Source organism: Martes martes (assembly GCF_963455335.1).
Source record: "Martes martes genome assembly, chromosome: 7".
Taxonomy (NCBI): domain Eukaryota; kingdom Metazoa; phylum Chordata; class Mammalia; order Carnivora; family Mustelidae; genus Martes; species Martes martes.
The window spans coordinates 130,369,966-130,389,893 of NC_137894.1; the positions used below are offsets into that span (position 1 = coordinate 130,369,966).

At 55.7% G+C, this 19,928-nt stretch overlaps 1 protein-coding gene across 2 annotated transcripts; it reads right to left on the reverse strand.

The window, feature by feature from the left end:
* Positions 1-2,583: 2,583 nt before the first annotated feature.
* On the reverse strand, positions 2,584-18,148 carry VSX2 (visual system homeobox 2; the record flags this gene model as incomplete). 2 transcript variants are annotated; one of them, XM_080809258.1, is made up of 5 exons in its annotated part: positions 2,584-2,909; positions 3,698-3,878; positions 12,433-12,556; positions 16,402-16,486; positions 17,779-18,148. In XM_080809258.1, the coding sequence occupies 5 exons, from the start codon at positions 18,146-18,148 to the stop codon at positions 2,584-2,586; spliced, it is 1,086 nt and encodes a 361-aa protein (XP_080665384.1). The 2 variants fall into 2 exon arrangements, with proteins under 2 accessions (XP_080665384.1, XP_080665383.1); XM_080809257.1 differs by having other exon boundaries at positions 2,584-2,966.
* Positions 18,149-19,928: the final 1,780 nt, after the last annotated feature.

Genomic DNA, 19,928 nt, shown 5'->3' on the forward strand with positions numbered 1-19,928 from the left:
GGAGATGTCCCACATGGGCCCTCCAGGTTCTGGGTTCAGAAGGATTAGATCAGCTCCCAATGAAGTATACGGGGACTGCTGATCACCGGTCACTCTACTCCGATGATGGCCGGCCAGAAAAATCTCTTCTGAGAAGGCGTTCCCCATCTGAGGCAATCTGAAACAATCTTATGAGATTTCTTGAGCCCAAAGCTCAAATATAACCTATCTGGTCTGCTCCCTCCCTCTCCTCTTGTAATTCTGTCCAACACACCATGGAGCCGATGGGTCGCCGCTGTCTGCCGGCAATTTCTTGCAGTCCTTCCCCGCGCCTTCTCTTGTTTACTTCCGTTCTCTTTAACAGGCTCATAGCATAGGTCTGTTTGACTTCAGTTCCAGATACCACCGCCTTTCCCACTGGTGGTGGTTGTGTTTGAGTTGTAGGCAAGATTCTAGAGTGCACACGTGGACACAAAAGGAGGGAGTCAGGACTCTTGGAGGCCAAGGTGGGATGAGGCATGAAGGAAATAGGGTTGTTAATAAGTTAAGTTATGCCAGAGGGAAAGGTTAACTAATCCATTGTGTGGGGAGCAGCGGGGAGTCATAGGTAATAACTTAGGGGCTCCATGGCTGGGATAATTCAGTTGTGTCTACAGTGGAGGAGGGTCTCATATCACAGTGACAAATGTCACTGGAAGTGGGTGTCAGCTCAGCGGAGAAAGACAGGCCTCTATGCCTTTACAGTTGGAGTCATTTCAAAAGAGGAATCTGGTAATTTTGACTTAAAAATGTCTTCATGGATTTACTTTTTTATGCTACCCATCCATACACCAACCTCACCCATGGAGGATTCCTGGATCCCTCCCCTGATGTTTTTACATCAATTTATTCTTACTTGTAGCTTTACAGAAAATGGCACAGAAATCACAGGTTTAGAATACCTAGAAGTTATTACATTTCCATATTTCAAACACCTCAATATCAAGTTTCTTTCTTCCCACTTCTATGTACAGTATTTACACACCGGGGGCTAAAGTCTCTAACACTTCAAACCAACAGGGGACAAAGACAAGGAGAAGAGGGGGGTTCCATGAACAGAATGAGGAAGAAATCAATTTTTGATACGGAATTAAAATCCAAACTCACTGTCTCAGGCCTTTCTCTCGCGAGTTATTCCCTGCAAAGGTGGGTGGGACGGTAGAGGGAAATGTCAAGGGCATGAGGGAGACGTAGGCCTGGCCTGGGAGGTGGAGGGGGCAGCTGCGGAGAGAACATCCCAGGTGGAATTTCCTCCCATCAGCAGACAGGAAGAAGCCCCCAGTCCCCTATTCCTCCACGGTCACTGTGTCCGTCCTATTCTTAGGGACAGACGCCACAGCACACACCTGGCAGGTGCGTGTACCTGTTGCTTAGTTAGAATCTAATCCCGGCTCCTGCCTTGCTCTCTTTCGAGCCCTTTCTCGTACCCTTTTTGTGGCCACTCCTTGATGCCTGTAATAACCCCAGGCCCGGTCCAGGCTTCACCTCCCAGGGATGGCCTGGATCAAGTCGAGCCAAGATCTGTGGCTTCCTGTGTGTTCATTTAATGGCTAGATCGGGTTGGACAGGCAGGATACATGCGCCCCAATGAACAGCAAGAAGCTCTAGAAGGGTGTCTTGCACAGCAAGTCAGAGTCATGGGTAGTATATGGGGGCGGTCAGGATGCTTCAGAACACAGGCCCAAAGGCTCTGGGTAAGAGTCTGGCCTCCCCAACAGTGCCCTGACCACAGCATTTGTGACAGATGCCTGCTGTCTACAGGTACTGTCTGTAGCCTCATGCTGGGGAGAGCGGTGGGGCAGGCCGGGGGTGGGGGTGGGTGGAGAGGGCGGGCAGGTTCCTGAGGGTGACTGCGGAGGGCATGAGATGGAGGGGGCCTGAGGGGTTCAGGACGACACCTTCCAAGTTTAACCTGGAATCTGGGCCCCATCGATGGGGTGGGGCAGAGGCTGGGCCTGGCCTATGGGTGTGTGTTGGGGGGGGCGGGTATATCCACATTGTGGAGGCCCTCAGGAGGGAACAGGCTGAGAAGCACAGTTTTGCTGAAGCCTGGGGAGCTCAGGACACTGGTACTAGAATGCAGGTCCTCAGTCCCTGGTACTGTTGCAGCAGGTCATGAATTGGCAGCAGCGGGCTTTGGGCCTGGGCAGAGCAGAATCCACAGAGGGTATAGAGCTGGGGAGCGGGGGTGGGGGTGGGGGCTCTTTCAAGCAAGAGAACAGAGAGTGAGGGGTGGATCTGGCCAGTGAGAGTCACCAAGGGGTTGAGTGAAAGTGGCTTGAGGGGATGGTTTGGGGCAGCAAGAAGGCTTCTGAGGCAGGGATGTTGGGATGAGGAGGAAGATGCCGGAGAGGTCAAGACTAGATAGGGGGTGTCTCAGCACGGCCCAAACCCTTGGCCAGAACTGAGTTGTGCCTGAAATCAGCCCAGGGGTCATGGGGGCCCTGTGGGGCAGGAGGAGGGTGGCAGAGGCCAGGCCCGAGCCCTGCCTCAGAGAATACCTCCCAACACCACAGACCCCGAGGAGAGCAGAGTCCTGGGGCTCGGGATCTGCGAGCCCTTGATCTAAGCCATGTCCTCAAGCTGTGGCGGACTCAGCTTCTCCGTGGGCCTGTCTTCGTCCATGGCCTCCTCCTCCTCGGGCTCCACGGCGTTCCGGGCCAGGCTGTCGGGCCCAGACACAGTCCCCAGCACTTTGGTGCTGTGCTCCTGAGCTCTGGCTCGGAGCGCGGCAATGCTGTTCTCTCTCAGTTCCTCCTGGGACATGGCCGCTGGAGGGTCGGGGCCCCGCTCCTCCGCCTCCATCTTGTCCAGTCTGGGCGGGGCCTGGCGCTCCACCTCGGGCTTCCTCCCCGACTCCGCGGCTGCCTCCAGCGACTTTTTGTGCATCCCTAAAAAGAATTGTTGGTATTCGGGTTTAGAAAAGCGCCTGGGAAAGCCATCTTGAACTGAAAACGGCAAAGATAGAGAGAGGCCAGAATTAAGGACGAGCAGAAAGCCTTACTTCACACACCGCAGTCACGCGAGTCCCAGGGGCCGGGGCTGGGGCAGCCGGAGGGTGGCCAGGGGCTGGGGCTGGCGCTGCAGACCAGCAGCTGGGCCCCAGGCCTGCCGAGGCCTTCTTCAAGTCAGGTCCCTGGGCACCTGGCCACCGCCTGCTCTGCCCCTTCCCAAGCGTAGCCCCTATCCCTCCCTCCTGGGATTCTAGATCTTAGAAACCCAAGATAAGCTGGTGCCGCTACCAGGCATAGGCCCCGAGGGCAGGTGGGGGGAAGATGGCACGAGGAGAGATTTCAGAGGGAAGAAGTCCTTTGGGCAAAGCCAGGATGGTGGCCAGAGGGTCCGAGGGGTCCCCCCAGCCCCCAAGAGAAGCTGTTTCATTCACCACAAGCCCACCTCTGGCCAAGTGAAGAGAAGGGTACAGACCCTGGGCCAACAGCCACACCCTTCTCACAGTACAAAAGAACCCAGGGGCCCAGGGGATAGACAGCAAGCCCCGGGCCCCGCCTGCCCCGCTGAGCCTCCTGAGTGGATCCAGGAGGCCTGCTCTGGAGTGCGTCTGTCCCGCTAGGTGGCCCGTCGTGGCCGGGTCTCCTGCTCCAGAGCTCTGTCTCCTCCCCCAGGGAGCCCGCTCTCCTCACCACAGGGGCAGGGCCCCAAGGAGGGTGCGGGCTCTTACCCAGCAGCCACGGGGCACAGGAGTCCATGATGCCGTCCTTGGCGGACTTGAGGATGGACTCTGGCAGGGGGATAGAGTGCCGCACCATGGCCCCGTAGAGCCCGTACTCTGCCATGACGCTGCTCCGGCCCCAGCACTTCTCCCGTTTCCTCCACTTGGCCCTGCGGTTCTGGAACCAGACCTGCAAGTGAGGATGAACAGGGCTGGGGGTGCGTTCTGAGGGGCACTGAGGCCAGGCCCTTACCCCGGCGGCCCCCTGTGCAGGTCCCCATCGCTTTGATTGCTAGGGCTGCATCCCCAGGACTGCTAGTTTCTCCAGCAGGGTGCCCTCATTTAACTTTCCCCACCCTATGTCCCCCCTCCCCCCCGGGGAGCTCAGAATGCCTAGAAGGAGGTCACCCAGTCCTATAAGAATGTGAAGGGTGACATGGGTCCTTTTTATCTTTTTCTTTTTTAAGTCAAAACAGTTCTAGGATGATGGGACAGAGGCATCTGGGTCAGGCTCTTGAGATGGGCAGTTCCCAGCATGGAACTCAGTTTGCCGCCGTGAAGCCCCACCCGGGGAAGCTCTCTTGAAAGTGGTCACACCTCCAGTGTACAAACAGAATCGTTTTTTTACTTGCAGAGGGACACATTCCTTCCAGGGGCTGGACTACCCACGCATCTTGTTCAGGTCTCCCTCTCCACCAGAACCCCAGGGGCCGAACCGGCCTTGAAGCCAGGCGAGTGTGGACTCAGGCATCAAAGGGCATGGCATCCAGGCAGCAGGAACCCTGGGGGACACCCCCAGGAGGCCTAAGTCAGCCTCCTTTCTAAGCCCTCCTTTCTAAGTGCCCTCCATTCACCAGCTCCCCACAGTTCTGGACCTAACCCTGAATGATAATGCGGAAGAGTTGGGCAGCCATCCCTCAGTCAGGCAAGGAAGACCAAATTCTTCTTGGTGTGCAAAGGGGTATGGGGACCTAGGAGGGTGCTGTGGGGGACACCCTGGAAAATGTTTCTCTGGCCCCAAAGCTGACTGGTGCAGGGCTCGGCAGTACCCTGGAGGTGTCGGCAGCGCTCCGGCCCCGTGCTTGGAGCGGTCCCTGCCATGCTTGGGGGGAGGGAGATTTCTCGGTCTCCCAAAGCAGCTTTCCTGAGACTTCCGGCAGCTGACAGGAGCCAGCGCCAGGGGCAGCTGCACTGTCCCCCAGGCAGGTGAAAGGCCTTCGAGAAACCGGTGGGCTCTGGAAGGATCCCAGGCCCAGCCAGCGGCCCCCTCCCGTCCCCTCGCAGCCCCTCCGGGGCCCTGACCTCCGGAATGGCGAGACGCCCAAGGCGCCCCGGGAAGTAGGGAGATGAGGGGGAGAACAGAGGCGGGTTCGGGGAAAATCTATTAGTTTCCTCTGCGATTTCCATTCCCTCGCCTCGGCCGGGTCTCCCGCCCCCTTCCCTCCGGGCCCCTCCCCCGCCCCCGGAGGCGGAGGTTTCAGCTTTTGATGAAAAATTGCTCCAGCTCTATTCAGGAGGCGGCAAAAGAAGAGTCACCCCCAGGGGCAGCCCTGGGCTGATTGAAAAATAAGTTAATTTCTGTTTGAATCGATGGGCCTCAGGCACTGAAATATCACGGGAAATTAAAGCGGCTGCTCTCTCGGGAGCCGCGGCATTGACCCGCACTAATTAATGCTGGGGAGGCAGCGCGAGCCGCGCCGCGAGCCGCTCCCCCTCCCCGGGGGACCCCAAACACTTCTCATTTAACTAATTAGACGGGGAAAATTGGGTGTTAATTTGTTTAGGATTTTTTCCCCTCTTTCCCCCGGCAGCTCCCTCTCCGGCCCCCACCCTGCGCGGGGGCGCGGGAAATGAATGCGGGGCTCGCCGGCAGATGGCTGCCCGGGTCACTCTGCAATCTTCTCCGACTTGATTGCTTGATTAGGTCGTTAGCACATTAAAAAAAAAAATTGCTTGCCGTCTGGCGCTGGCGTGATGAGTGGGACGCGCGGCAGCGCCTGGGTAATTTATCTTTTTATACGGCAAAGAATTTGATTTCAATCTGCAGATATATGGGGCGCCTTTGACACCTGTTTAACATCGCGCCGCTGACAGTTTAACCCTTTGCTGCCTCTGCTGCGGGGACGCCCGGGCGGGGGTTCGGATCCGCGCGCCCCCGCCGTTCCCGCCGCTGCCGCTATGTGGCGCAGTGAGAGCCCCAGCGGCTCCAGGCAACCCCGAGTGTGCAACTGAGCGCGGCCGGACGCCTCCAGCAGGGGGCGCCCCGGCAGCCCCGCCTCGCCTCCCGAGGACCCTCAAAGAGCTCCGCGGCTGCAGACTGGCTCTGCCGGGCTGCGTTAAGACCGCGCGGTCCACGCACGCCTTTAAATGGACCGAAAGGTGTGAATCCCTGTTTTGAAATGTCTCCGTTTGTAAATAACCAGGAACCCACAAAAACGGGAGAGACGCGCCCCAAGACTCCCCGGGCCTCGCCACCTCCGATAGAAAACGATCGCTCGGTCCACCCTGAGTGGCGCCGCCTGCAGCGAGCTGCAACTTTGCCACCACCGGGTCTGGCACCTGCCGTTCCAGCTCAGGCCCACCTGGAGAGCTGCTAAGCCATTGTGCAGGGCCCTTTCCCTGGTCCGGACCCAGACCGCCGCGGGGGACCCCTGCCAAGGAAAGGGTTTATGCAGTTTGAAAGCCACTAGATGGCTGCGCCTGGGGGAGCAGAGACGATGATGAGCGATGCGGGCCCGGGCTAACTCGCCCATCGCCGCGGCCGGGCTCCAGGCTGTGTTTAGATCCCTCCCCAGCGCCACCTGCCTGTCCCTCAGGCTCTCCAAACCCAGCGCCTGCGGTTTGTCTAAGACCTCTGTCCTGTCCCATCTTCCTTCCCAGTAGCACTTGATGGCCCTCTATAAATACCCACTTGTCACAAGCTGCCTTCTCCCATAGAGGAAAAATCTGAAGGACTGATCCACAAAAAACTACGTGACTTCTGGTTTCATCCACCTCTCAGAGAATACAAAAGCGTGAAGCCTTTGGGGATGGAATTCCCAGCACCAAGTGTGACCACAGGGGGTTGGGAAGGCTTTCTTTATGAATCTAAGTAAGACATCTGCTTCCTGGTCAGGAGATGACCTTCCTGCTCGAAAACAGTGCACTGTAAAATAGCAAGACCTCAGCCCCTTAACTGGAACCCATGGGCCCAGACTCCGCAACATTCGGGATTTTAGAAGGGAGAGGTGATGCGCATACCACATTACGTGACACTCAGCGGCAGCCCACCAGAGCCAAGCTCACTCATCTTGATTTTTGCGGCAAAACGTGCATATTCCCACTAAAAGGGATAAAGACTATACAGTCAGGTCTGGGTTTGGTCACTCGGGAGTTCTGATGACTCACTTAGGAAAGAACTGTGTTTTGTGCACGGTTTGGATTAATGGATTGCGGAGTATACAAAGGCAGAGATCCCCTACCCGCCCCAGTGTGGATGCCTGGGAAGATCCGCTGTCCTGGCTTCGTCTGGATTCCATGAGCATTGGTGCTTGGGGCAGGGGGAAGGTGGGGTTGGGGAGGGCAGAGCTCTCATATGGAAACCACATCCTTACTGGAACACTAAAGAACCGGGGTGCAGAGTTGGGATTCGGATGCTCTCTGGGGTCTATAAACAGAACCGTTTTCCTGGGTCTCCTAATTTGGGCACATGAATAACTGGTCTGGAGATCAGACTTTGCCCGCAGACATTCCCAGGGGAGCTGGTGCCAGCTGGTCGTTCAAACCAGGAGTCATGTGGACCCTCGGTGATGGGCTCTTGGAATGCTTGGCTCTCTGCGAAGACCAGATGCTGCTCCAATTTATGGAGGAGACCTGGACAGCCAAAACAATTTCTTTTTAGGACAGTTGGCAGGGAAGCTGTGGCTTGATGCCTTGGAGGGAAGTGGACAAGGGATTAGCATTAACCCTAACCACTCCTCATATCCGCCTTTCACTTCTCTTCCTGGAAGCAACCACCATGTGTACAGAACTTGATGGTTACAAGAAGCACTGAAGTCAGACAGTCCTGAACTGGATTCTCAGCTGCGACAAAAATTGTTGTGTGATCGTGGACAAGTTACTTGCCTTCTCTCAGTCTGTCTCTCCAAACATAAAATAATGCCTATTTTCCAGGGTTGTTTTGAGGATTAAAGCAATAAGTGAAAGTCCCTAGAACTTTCCTAGAAGGTTCCTAGAACCCACACTTATCACATAGAAGGTTCAAAAAATGCTACTTACTATTATTTCAGTGGAGGCAAAGAAAACCAGTGGGAGTCGGCCCAGAGGGCAGGTTAATCAACAGCATTACCTGTCCCTCTGGCCTCCTCGGCAGGCCCTTTAGCAAGGCTGGACTGACAAATAATAATAACTCCAGGAGATGGGCAGAGGGACAGAACTACTAGCCTTTAAGCTGTATGATTTTAATACAGCTAGCCTCTGTTTCCCCTTTAGGTATCCCGAGGGCCAAATGGAGACCCCTGCTGCTATGAGCACATTTCTAATGTATCCCAGGCCCTTGAGGCTCAAATGCACGAGAACACCCACGCAGTGCCCAAGTCTCCCTGCAAGTTGGCTGTGATCGGGAGCTAGAAGGCCTTGGCTGGAGATCCTTGCCCCGACTCTCACTGTCTTGGTGACCTCTCAGTCTCTCGCTCCTTCCCTTTTCTGGCTGCCCACTTTCTAGAGGAGACTGCCCTCTCACGTGATAGTCGGGGCCTGGAACTCCTGAGCAGAGTCCGTGTCAAGGCCACAGGGAGGACCAGAGCTCTGCCTTACACCTTAGGGCTCCAAGTGCCTGAGAAGGAGCCCAAAAGGGACAGCAAGCATCACCGGGTTTGGCACTCCAGGTGAGATCTTCCAGCTTGGAAAGGGTCTGGGTTCCTGCATTTCCCCTCGGAGGTGTCGCCCTAGAAGCACTCAGAATGCCTTTGGCGGTCCATAGCGGGTCTGACAGGCAGTGAGGGTCCCAAGAGATTGTGCCTCCAAGGACAGACAGGACCTGGGGAGGGGTACTTGCCAAACAGGTGCTCTCTTGCTACAGAGCACACTGGGAGCAGAGCCGGCAACCCTACCAGCAATTTCTCTCACGGTGTGGGTAGAACAGCTACAGTTGTGCCCATGGATGGCCTCTCTTGTCATCACACAGCTCCTGTCCTGTAAGCTCCCACCCTGGCATCTCCACAGGACACCATACCCCCGGCTCCTTCTCTCAAAGGTCTCCCAGGAGAACCTCTGTGGTCGTCCCAGGATTGCCGACCTCAAGAAGACATCTCATAAGATGAATGCTCTTTGTACATTCTGGTTGCTCACCTCCCCAGGCCCTGCTTTCGGATCTTGCCTCCTACCATCAGGCCTGGCTCTGTCAGCCATGTGGCGGGTCCCATCACATTCACCCAGCTTTCTTCCTCTCCTCCGGCTGGAAGCTGATTAATTTGAGCTCATTGCAGCAGTGATTTAATGACTTAACACTCCACATGCACTCAGCATTCCTGACACCATATTTCAGCGTCTCCCTTCCCATCTAGGCTTCAGGCTCAGAGAAGCCGGGCCTTGCTGCAGCCTCTGACGTCCAGTAGGGGGCAGCTTTGCCCACATTTCCTGGCAGCCCAGGCAGCATCCTTCCCTGCACACCTGACAGGTCATCTTGTCCCTCGTCCAGCCCTGTCCCCCCCCCCCCCAAACTCCACTTCCTTCCACTCATAGGAACACACATGAAATGCAGAAACTCCTTTCCAGAGTCTCTGACGCAGGATTTTTATGCGTGCTGTCCACAATCACTGGAGAGTTTTAAAGATACACAGATGTCAAGGACCCTACACCAAAGTAATTAGATCAGAATGGCTGGGCAGGAGGGCCCCCAAAACCCCCAGGGTTTTTCAAAAGCTGCCCCGTGATGCTACTAAGTACTCCAGGCTGAGACAGGCTGCATATCCTCTAACATCTGGAATAGAATCCCTTCAAACTTCGTTCCCTATCCTTGGGCCAGCATCCCTTTAAAAGAGGGCAACTTGAACAACACTAGTCTGAGGAGCCAGGCCATGAGCTTAGGTACAAGAATTTGCCCACTCAAAAAATAATTTTTTATGAGTGAGTTTTTGAGTTTTTTTTTTTTCTTTAGAACAATGCCTGGAACTCAGGAAGTATCTTTATGAAGGTTTGATACAGGTTCCCCCCCTCCCCCGACCTCCAACCATCTCTGCTCCCCCAGCTTCAAGTCAAAACACAGGCTTCAGATTCAAGAGGCAGGTGGTGAATGTGTGCGCTTTCGAGGCAGACCTGAGTTAGATCCCCGTGTCCCCCATCACCTAGCTGTGTGGCCTTGGGCCAGGGGCTGTCCTTCTGCTTCCTCAGTCGTCTCCAGAACTAACTGAGATCAGCACTGAAGTCGAGTGAGCACGGGGCACCTGCCGGGCATCACTCAGGATACATGACACGAGGCTTTATGGCACCTGCACCCAAGGCGGGGCTCACCGTCACCCCCATTTTACAGGTGAGGAATCAGGGGCTCTGCAGGGTGAAGTCCACTTGTCCAGTCACTCAGTCCCAGGAACGGTGGAGCCAGGATGTGTCTGGCTTTGAAACAGCGTCCCTAACCACTGTACCTACTTGCCTCTCCCATGGGTGTTGTGTTTTCAGAACACCTAGCACGTGGCAACTGCTCCGTAAATGATAGCTGTGATCATTGCTGAAACATGTGGAGACTTTGCCTGGGCCACCTGGGCCAGGCTATGTGACAGCTCACATACACCTCCTGGAAGGCAGCATTTAGCCAAAGAACCTTGTGGTGCTCAAAGACTCTAAGAGATTCTCGGCTCTGTTCTCCTAGATCTAGAGTCCTCGCAGTCCCAGGGCAATCAACTGACTACACACCCTAGCTCCTCCTTGCTGGTCCCTGTAGTTTCAGACACCACCCGACAGATGCCTGCCCCTTGCCCCCCGACAACTCAGAGAAGCCTGGCATCTGCCTACTGGGGCGTCTGTGGCAATGCAGTAACAGCTGAGCAAGAGCCTTCTGCAGAATCCTCCACGCGCCCCCACCCACCGCCACCACGGCCAGGGCCGAACAGATTTTCAGACAGCCCAACGCAAGCAGCAGCTGTTCCTTCCACTGGTCAGTAGTGCCAGTGGGAGACCTACCAGCAGGAGACTTTCTCAGCCCTCCATTCCACCCTGGACACTTGTAATAGCCAACTTCGTGCAAACGCAGGCCAGGTAGGGGTTACCATTACACATCGACTGGATTGGCCTTGGCTGACACACAGACACACAGGCTTGATTCAGAATGAACACAGGATTCAGAATCAACACCCCAGGCTTACCCCACTGGAACCCAGTTGGGTAGGGGGCTGATGGATCCAGGCCACCACGGATAAGGCACCAAACAGATAATCTGCTTATGAATAATTGAGCTTATTGTTAGTGTCAATGTCTAAAACCACTGGCTGAAATTCCTAATAGATTTCCAGAGGAGAGGAAGACTCTTCTGGAAAAGTAGCTCACGTCTCATTTCCAGTTCTCTGGTTGTCCAGTGAGAGAACACAAAGCAACCTATAACTTATCTGGTTCCTTCTCCCCCTAACACACATCCTACCTCCAAGGGCTTTTCTTTACTGGGAGGGGTTTCAGGAAGTCAGGATCCCTGCTACCCCTCATTTTTCCCAGCCTTAGCCATGAACCACTCTGGACCATTCTACTGATGAAAACAGCTTTCACTCAAGGGTGTGATTTAGTTAAGACAAACCCAAATCTTCTGGAAATGTTCCTCCTACCCACTGTTCTAGGCCCTGCCTAGAAAATCATCAGACTTCATCTCTCAGAGAAACCATTAAGCAGACCCACCCTTGCCAAGCGAGGGCGGCTCTGGCCTTGGAAAGGTCTTGCTGCTGATGAAAGGGAGCCCTGCGGCCAGCACAGCTGAGAACATCCCTGTCCGAACCAGTGGTCGGTTATGGCGCCGAAGTCTCTAGGAGAGGGGTGCCTGATTGATTCAGAGGGACATGCGACTCTCGATCTGGGGGTTGTAAGTTCAAGCCCCATGTTGGGTGTAGAGATTACTTAAAAATAAAATCTTAAAAAACAAAAACAACTCTGTAGGAGAGGAGAAGGGCTTAATGAGCCACACTTGCAGGCAAGAGTCCCCGGCCACATCCCAGGCCAGACCTGAGCAGGAGCTCAGGGCAGGGCCAGCTGTCTGATTGTGAGAGGAAGGAGTTTCAGGTGGATGGAGGTGGTGGGGAGTAGACAGAAAGGGAGGGGGCGATCTTTTCTTCATGAGTTGGCGGAGTGGAAGGAAGGAAAACAGAATGGGGTCAGGACTAGAAGCCACTTTCCCCTTCTACCCACCTCTGGCCTTAGAGCAGACATGTAGCTGTACCTAAGAGATACCTGCCACCACAGACACCCCCCTTGAGGACCCATGATGACCCCCACCCCTGAACACCATGTCCCACCATAGGTCCCTTCACGGTCTGCCTGACCTGCTCCTTGGGAAGCCTTCAGTCTGGAAGAGCAGGCCAGCCGCACCATCCAAGTCTCATGTCCCCTCCCCCGCTCAACAACAGTGTCCACCTCACGTGGTAGGTGTTCAGCAAATACCTGTCAGCTTAACTGAACTGTTCTTCACAAGGACAAGCAGGGGGTGGGAGATGGGGTTACAGGTATCCAGGAGCCTGGGGCTGACAATACCTCAGGGAGTGTGGAGAGAGAAGGACCTGGGGCTCTGTTACCTGTATCCTGTCTTCTGGAAGCTCCGTTTTCATGGCTAGCATCTCCCGGGCATAGACATCTGGGTAGTGGGCCTCATTGAATGCCTTCTCCAGCTCCTCTAGCTGGTAGGAAGTAAAGATTGTCCTGAGGGGAGCAAAACCAGACACTCAGGACCCAGAAACTGAAAGAGACTGTTTCAGAGAGGACAAAATGACCCTCCTCTAGCCTCCTAGACAAACCCCCAAATCCAGGGCTGGCTCAGCACAATCAGACACAAACTCACACACACACACACACACACATACACACACACACCACACTCACACTCACATTCACATATGTTCATACACATTCGTAGCTTAACACTCTAGGTTCTCCTTCATTCAAGTCTGAGGATCCACACTGTCCTTCTTGGGAGGACATTCTTTCAGCCTTTGGTGACACTTCATACTAGGGAATCTTTCTGGAAGTGATTTGGGGGAAAGCATGTTGAGACGGAAATTTTAGAAAGCTGTAGAAAGCCCTTCTTCTTCCTTCCAAGCACAGAGTGAGGGACTCACCAGATAAATAAATGCCTCAGGCCCTCTGGGACCTGCTTTCCCGTTTCCTCTCGCAGGCAGTAGTTGGTCTTTTCAATGACACCCACGTTCAAAGTCCCACTGGAAGGTCAAATGCAACCACAACCCTAGTGTTTGAACAGCTGAGAACTGAATCTCCCACCTCCTCACGCACCCCAACATTTTCTCCTCCTCATCTCCCCTTCCTCTGCCACAACTCGGAACTACTAGCTCCTCAGAGTTGCCCGAGGATCCCCCCCTCCACTTCCGGTGCTCAGAAGATAAGGAGGCACCTTCCAACACCCAGGCTCAGCCAGTCATGGGGGCGGGGTGGGGCGTCCCATTCAGGAGGGTTCTGTCCAGGTCACTATGAGAGAGCCTACCTACACAGCCCCCACACCCCACAGAGCAGTCTACATTGACCTATTTGAGTCCTAACCTGTTTTAAGAATCTGGTAAACGCTACATCCTTTTGCCCTAGGACAACGCCCAAATGAATATTCTCCAACATAAAATTTTATTTCCATTATCAGGAGCTTCATAGATCCCTTTTCCCCATAAACCATACACACCCGCTGACAGGCACCAATTCTTCTCTATTCAGACCTTAATTTCACCAGCTTCTAGGTGACCTTTATCCTGTACCCTTATCAAGTCAATGGGCAATGTAGTCCCGATTCCACAAACCCAGCTTGTAAAGATGGTACATTCTTTGCCTGAGCCTCTGGGATCTGACCCTGGGGACCAGCATAGAGGGTTAGAATCTTTCACTGATGCTCTCATTCTTACTCCCACCAAACACCAGGAAAAAGTCCCAGTGGAAGCCCCATTGGGTCCTTGTGCTGGTGTTGGCTTTAATGTCTTGGGGGAAGGTGCGGGGGATGTGTGAGGAAGAAAGATTCTGCCCTTTATAGAAAATGACTGGTTTGATTCGAAATTGTTTCTCCTATTCTCTTGGGAGGCAGGGAATGGAATGTTTATGTACACAGAAAGTGAATTCTTCAGAATTTTGAAGATCTGCTGGTTTCTATTTTGCTCTTGCCACTTACTGAAGGGCCCCGGAACAGATTGTCAGAATAAACAATCAAAGTCTTTAAGTCTTCTCAAAACTAGGGAAACCGAGGCACACAGGTGTTGTGGCTTGGCCAAAGCCAAAGAAGGGAGGGGACGAGAGGTTATTTAGAATCATTCAAGTGCCTGCCTCCGCTTGGGAGAGCTCTCATTGAAAAAAACAAAACAAAACAAAACCTCGAACCCCCCAAACTTTCCCTCATTCCTGCCTCAGAGCTAATCTGTGTGTTGATGCTGGTGTGCTCTCCAGGGAGGCTCCTGCATCCCCCAAATGTGATCCAGACCCTGCTCCTGGCTTAATGCAGAATCCCAGACTCTTCAGGTGCCCACCGCATCCCGTCTGCAGAGAAGCTGAGCTTTCCCGGTGCAGAGACTCCCCATCCCTATTCCCCCTCTCCGACCCCAACTAAGCCCAGCGTGTTTCTGGGAGAAAAAGAGATGCCCATCTCTCATTACTAGACTCCAGAGGCTCTTACCTGAAATCCCCAAATGAGAGCAGCTCAGGAAAAAAACATTTTTAAAAAACTAATTAAAAGCTGCACCGGCCATCAGTAGCCATTCTGATCTGTCTAATAATCTGCTCTCTGCATACACGAGAAACCGCCTGAAACCGAGGGCAGGTGGGGAGTTGCGCTGTCTCACCGGGAACCCCCAAACATCTCTTCGGTGGGGAGAGCGTCTGGGGAGGATGGAGTCAGGAGTCTTACGCAGAGATCTGGGGCTATGGGTCAGCCAGTCCAACTGCCCACAGAAGACGACGTCCTGGAGCAGCAGAAACACTGTTCTTGTACCCAGGGAATACTTTCTCCTGGACTCTCCTTGCTCTGTGAACCCCTCTTCCCATTTCCGCACCAGTACAGAAGTGGTTCAGCCCGGGAGGCTCTGACCTATCCTCCCTCTATGGTCCCCACCCCTGCCCTTGCTCAGGGGAAGCTGACAGGATTACCCACCCTGGGATCAGCGTGAGATGGGGGCATAAAAGATGCTCTAATAAATATTTGTTGGATGAATGAATGTAAAAAAAAAAAATGACCCAGGATCAATGTTTCCGTTGAAAATAAAACAAAGTGAAACACAACAAAAATGTTGTCTGAAGGGAACGAATAAACGAGGTCACTGAGAAACCAAGTCGAAGTTCACCCTCGTTCCAGCCCAAACCTACTGGGGCTTAGAGGACAGGAAGAGACATTTCAAAAGGTGGGAGCCAATAGTGGAGTTTCCAAGGGCTAGCTAAGGAAGAGGGGAATGCAGAAAAGTGCCCAGAGAAGGGGTGCAAAGAGGCTGGGAACAAATTGGGGAGAAGAGGATGGGGTGGGCGGCTGCTGGGAGAGCTCCCCAGGGGAGAAATGTCTCTCCGGTCAGCAGGAACCTTGCGGGCACACCACCTGGACTGGGGCACAGGGAGAGATTTGGGGAAACAGATCTGGCAGGTGAGCACAGGGGAGGAGTCTGGAAGCAACACTGGCAGAAAGTCAGGCAGATTTTTGGTGCTCACGTCTTTATTTCCTTAAACCCCCCCCCCTCAGAAATTTCTACAAGGAACTAGCAGGTGTGGCACGGATGCCGAAGGGAATGTGCGTCTGGGGTGGGGGGTTACTTTTCAGGATATACCTTTCAGCACCTACTGAATTTTAAAGTTGTACCAGTAATACCTATTTGAAGAATCATTTAAAAAAATTCTCTCTGTAGCGGGTACCCCAATGCAGCCCACTCGCCTCCAGCAGGTGCTGGTGGGGTCATCCAGTCCACACACCTTCCCTCCCCATTTTACAGACAAGGAAACTGAGGCTCGCGGAGGGAAAGAGACCCTCTCAGGGTCACAAAAGAGCAGAAGCCTAACGAAAAATTCCCATCCGTGCGCATATATCACGCTCAAGGTGTTTGACACGGTGGGAGCAGAAGGCCAGGGGTGTGGCAGAGCGGATAGGGATGCCCGGAGCGGGATGGGGGCCCGGGGACAGCGGGCAGAGGGGCCGGCTTGGGCGGGAGGTGGGAGTCACTCTGCCCGGCGGTTCTCCGAAGGCGCTGATGCCTGGATCGAATCTGGGGGCCGCCTGCCCCTTTCTGGCTCCGGTTCGGCTCTGCTTTGCTTTGGCCTTTCCTTTCTCCCGCAGAAGGAAAAAGCCTGGCGGGTGCCGCCTCCCCGGCGGCCACACACCATCCTCACCGGTTGTGGCTGGACGCCAGGGTCCCGGGCGGATATCCCCAAACAACGTTTGGTGTCCCCCGCCCTGGCGCAGCCTTGGACTTCTAACTTAGGAGTCGGTGAGAAGAGGGTTGGAGCGACCCACCCCCCAAACAGCATCTGGCAAGGGAGTGGGTGAGCCGAAGAGGTGACAGAAAGCGCCGCAGGGGCCTTACCTGTGTCGCCTCTTCTTCCGTTTCTTGGTCTGGTTTAAAGCCGATTTGGACATTTTTCGGTCGCTGGAGGAAACATCTTCAGAATCTGAAAAGCGGGCGGAGGCACATGCGGCAGAATGGGGGGCGCGCTCGGCAGCGCCGGGGGACGTCAGGCGCCCGAAGCCCGCGAGGGCCCCACCCCGGGCCGACTGCGGGAGCGGCGGGGACCTGCTCTGCCCGCCGGGGGAGCCCTCCGAGAGGTCGACTCCATCGCTTAGCCCCGGCCGGCTCTACCCACGCCGGCTCCCCAATCCGGAGATTTTGCACAGATTTCGTTGTAAGAGAGGCAAAGGCCCCAACGCGTTTGGGGCAGGGGCGGCGGTGGAGCGAGGCAGCCTCGGGGGCTCGCAGGGCCGGCGGGCGGGGATCCGGGCGCTGCGCCCTGCCCCGCGCCTGCAGCGCCGGCGCCCCGGGCCCCGAAAGTTGGCCCCGGGAGAGGAGCGGGGACGCAGGGACCCGGGCGCCGGGAAACGTGGGGTGTCCCCGGGCACAGCCCCTTTTTCAGTGCCTGCGGAATGCGCCCCCGCTCGAGACTGGAGAGACTGCGACGCGCCACTTTTCGTTGTCCCTCCAAATAAAAATAAATAAATGAATACGTAGATAACGAAAAATCGGGGGAACTGCCGAGCGCGAGCACGAGCCGGTGGCCGAGCGGGTGGGGACGCGCGGCCGGGAAAGCAGTCCGGGTAGTGCGCGGTGGGGTCGTCCCGGGGCCCCGCCGGGCACTGGCATCTGCTAGATTGTGGCGTTTAGGTGGAATCGGATGGTGGCCGCTCCTGCCGCCGCAGAGGCCAGGGTAGTCCAAGCTCGTGGGGTGAAAAATAAACCCCAGCTGACCAACATGGGCTTTGTGGAAGGGAGAAAAAGAGGAAGGAACAGCAACTTTGGATACCAGGGCTGGGCCGAAGCGGACACCCGCTTCCTGGGCGGCTAGCTCACGGAACAGAATCGGTCCCCGGACCGCGGGTCCTCCGGGAGGCCGGCGTGCAGTGGAGCAGCTGAGCTGGGGGCCCCCAGCCAGCCCCACGGGCTCCGACACCCCAAGCTGGGTTTCCGGTGGGGCCCCCGCCGGGCGCCGCGGCAGAGCGGGGCCCGACGCGGGGACCGGAGAACTGCGCGGAGGCCGGAAACGCTGGGGCCGAAACCAGGCGGGAGCCGGGAGCATCCTCCCTGCGCCTGCCCCGGGCGCGCCGGCCGCAGGCCGGAGCTGCGACCACTCGGCCTTGGCGCGAACTTTTGCGCGGGGAGAAGGCCTTGCGGTGCAAGCGAAAGCCGACGGCGTGGGGCTTCCGGCTCTCGCCCCCAGTCGGGCAGCCGGGCAGCCTCGCCCTCACCTACCCGAGCTGGCCGTCTGGCTGGTGTCCAACGGCCCCGACGCTCTCCCCAGCGGCTGCAAGTGGACGCTCTGCGGGTCGGACAGCACTTCCAGGAAGGTGGGCTGCGCGTAGAAGCCGGGGAGCCCCCCGGGCCCCAGTAGCCCCATGCCGCCCACTCCTGCGGGACTGAGCACCGAGCGCGCCGCCAGCAAGTGCCCGGGGGCCAGGCCGTCGAGGGCAGCCCGCGGGTGGGAGTTGGGGGGCTCCTTGTTCAAACCCAGGATCTCCTGGATGCCGAACCCCGTGCACCTGGCCGGGGCGCCCCCCGAGGTACTCTTGGCCACTGTCTCGGATTTGGGCTTGCTCAGCGCTTCCCCCGCTTTCCCCGTCATCTCCCGGCTCTTTGGAGGGGCTGAGGCCGCAGGTCTTTTGCTCCCCCCACCCCCCCGCCGGGCTCCCCGCTTCGCGAAGTTGGTCCCAGGTGCCCCCTCCGGTGTCTAATGCTCTGGAGCCCCAAGGAGATTCCCCTTTTATCCAACCAGGCGGCAGCCCAAGTGGGGTCAGAGCTGAGCAGCCAATCACCGGGGCCAGGAGCATTAGGAATTCCAAAAAGCTGGCAGCTCCCGCCGCAGGCAGCACCGAGGGGCCAGGGCGCTGGGGGCCAGGCACCGGGTGGACTCAGCAGGACGCCCATGGGCAGGGACCCCAGGGGCTGAAATGAGACAACAAGGTTTAGGGCTGTTCCAGGAGGCTGGGTGGCTTGGGATTCTGGGGAGAGCCTGGCTGGGACATGTCCCTGGGATGGGGTGGGAGGATGGGGGGAGGGCCAATGTTAGAGACTGGGAGTCCTCCCTCCCTTAAGTCCAGTACAGACTGACAAGGTCAAAGAAGACCAAGTATGGGATTCTTGTGTAAAAGGCAGACAAGCAAGGGAGCAAGTGCCCTGGACAGGCTGTGTGGTGGCAAGGGGAGGAAAAAGGGGTTACCGTGTGAAGAGGGAGAGGAATGGGTGGGAAGAGCTCCACACTTGCCTTGCAGCACAGGATAAAGTGCCTAGTTCAGAACAACTACTCAGTAAAGATTGACCCAATGAATAAGTGAAAGATAAAGGAGTCAGGAGTAGGGGTTCCTAGCGGGCTAGAACAGTGGTGATTTCTTTTGGTGAAAAACCATGGGCATCTGAAGATCTTCCAAGAGTGAGCATGAGTGTGCCCAGCTTCCGTGCAAGGACTTCATGTGCTCTGCCACCCATTCATTCAGCTAATGCGTGTTGAGCCCCTTACCAGCTCTGAGCTGGGAGCTAGGGGTCCTGCTGTAAATCAGATAGATGAGGCAAGGGGTCTGCAATACCTCCAAGTTCACTGAGCAGACAGAGCGGAGAAGATTGTCCATGTGGGGGAGCAGGCTGGAGAGAGGGTGTTAGAGGCAATTAAAAGATGACCTTCTGTCCCCAGTTGAGAAATATCCCTTGACTAACTCCTGTGCTGGAAGTTGCAGAATTGCGGCCAACAGGGCCAGCTGAGAAGTGATGGGAGGCAGGGCCCTACCTGGAGAACAGCCTGAATTCCCAAAGTGGGCAATGGAGTCACTGGGGTCCTGCTTGAGGGCTCTGCCAGGAGCAGGATCCCCTAGGGCCCAAATGTGTCAGGTGAAGGTGATTCTGCACACACACACACACACACACACCTGCCGTGGACCTCTGTGTACCCGCATTCCACCAGCTCAGCTAATTCTTCTGTGACATTCTTGGGGCTAGGGACTGTCTAACTTACCTTGGCATTCCCCTCTCTCCTGTCTCTAATACACACTAGGTTTTAAATCAATCTTTCTTGCTAGCTTTCTTAAGAGGAGTACCTCTTATTTCCTTGTTTCACAAATAAGGTTGATTAATTTGATTGCTTTAAATATTTCTTGAATTAAAGTCACCCTATGAGACAAGGTAAAGACCGGTTTGGTTGCTTTAGGCCAAGACTGGAAAACCAGACTAGGGGAGAGATTCCATTGAGGATTTCTTGGCTAGTCAGCTGCAAACCCCCAAATGAATGGAAAGCTCCTCACCCAGCCTGCCGCCAAGGTGTCTGGTACCCTTTGCGGTTGCCATGAGGCCAAACTGACAGAGGAGAGGGAAGCCCAGGGGGGCTGGAAACTGAGGCCTTGCTATCAGGGCTGGTA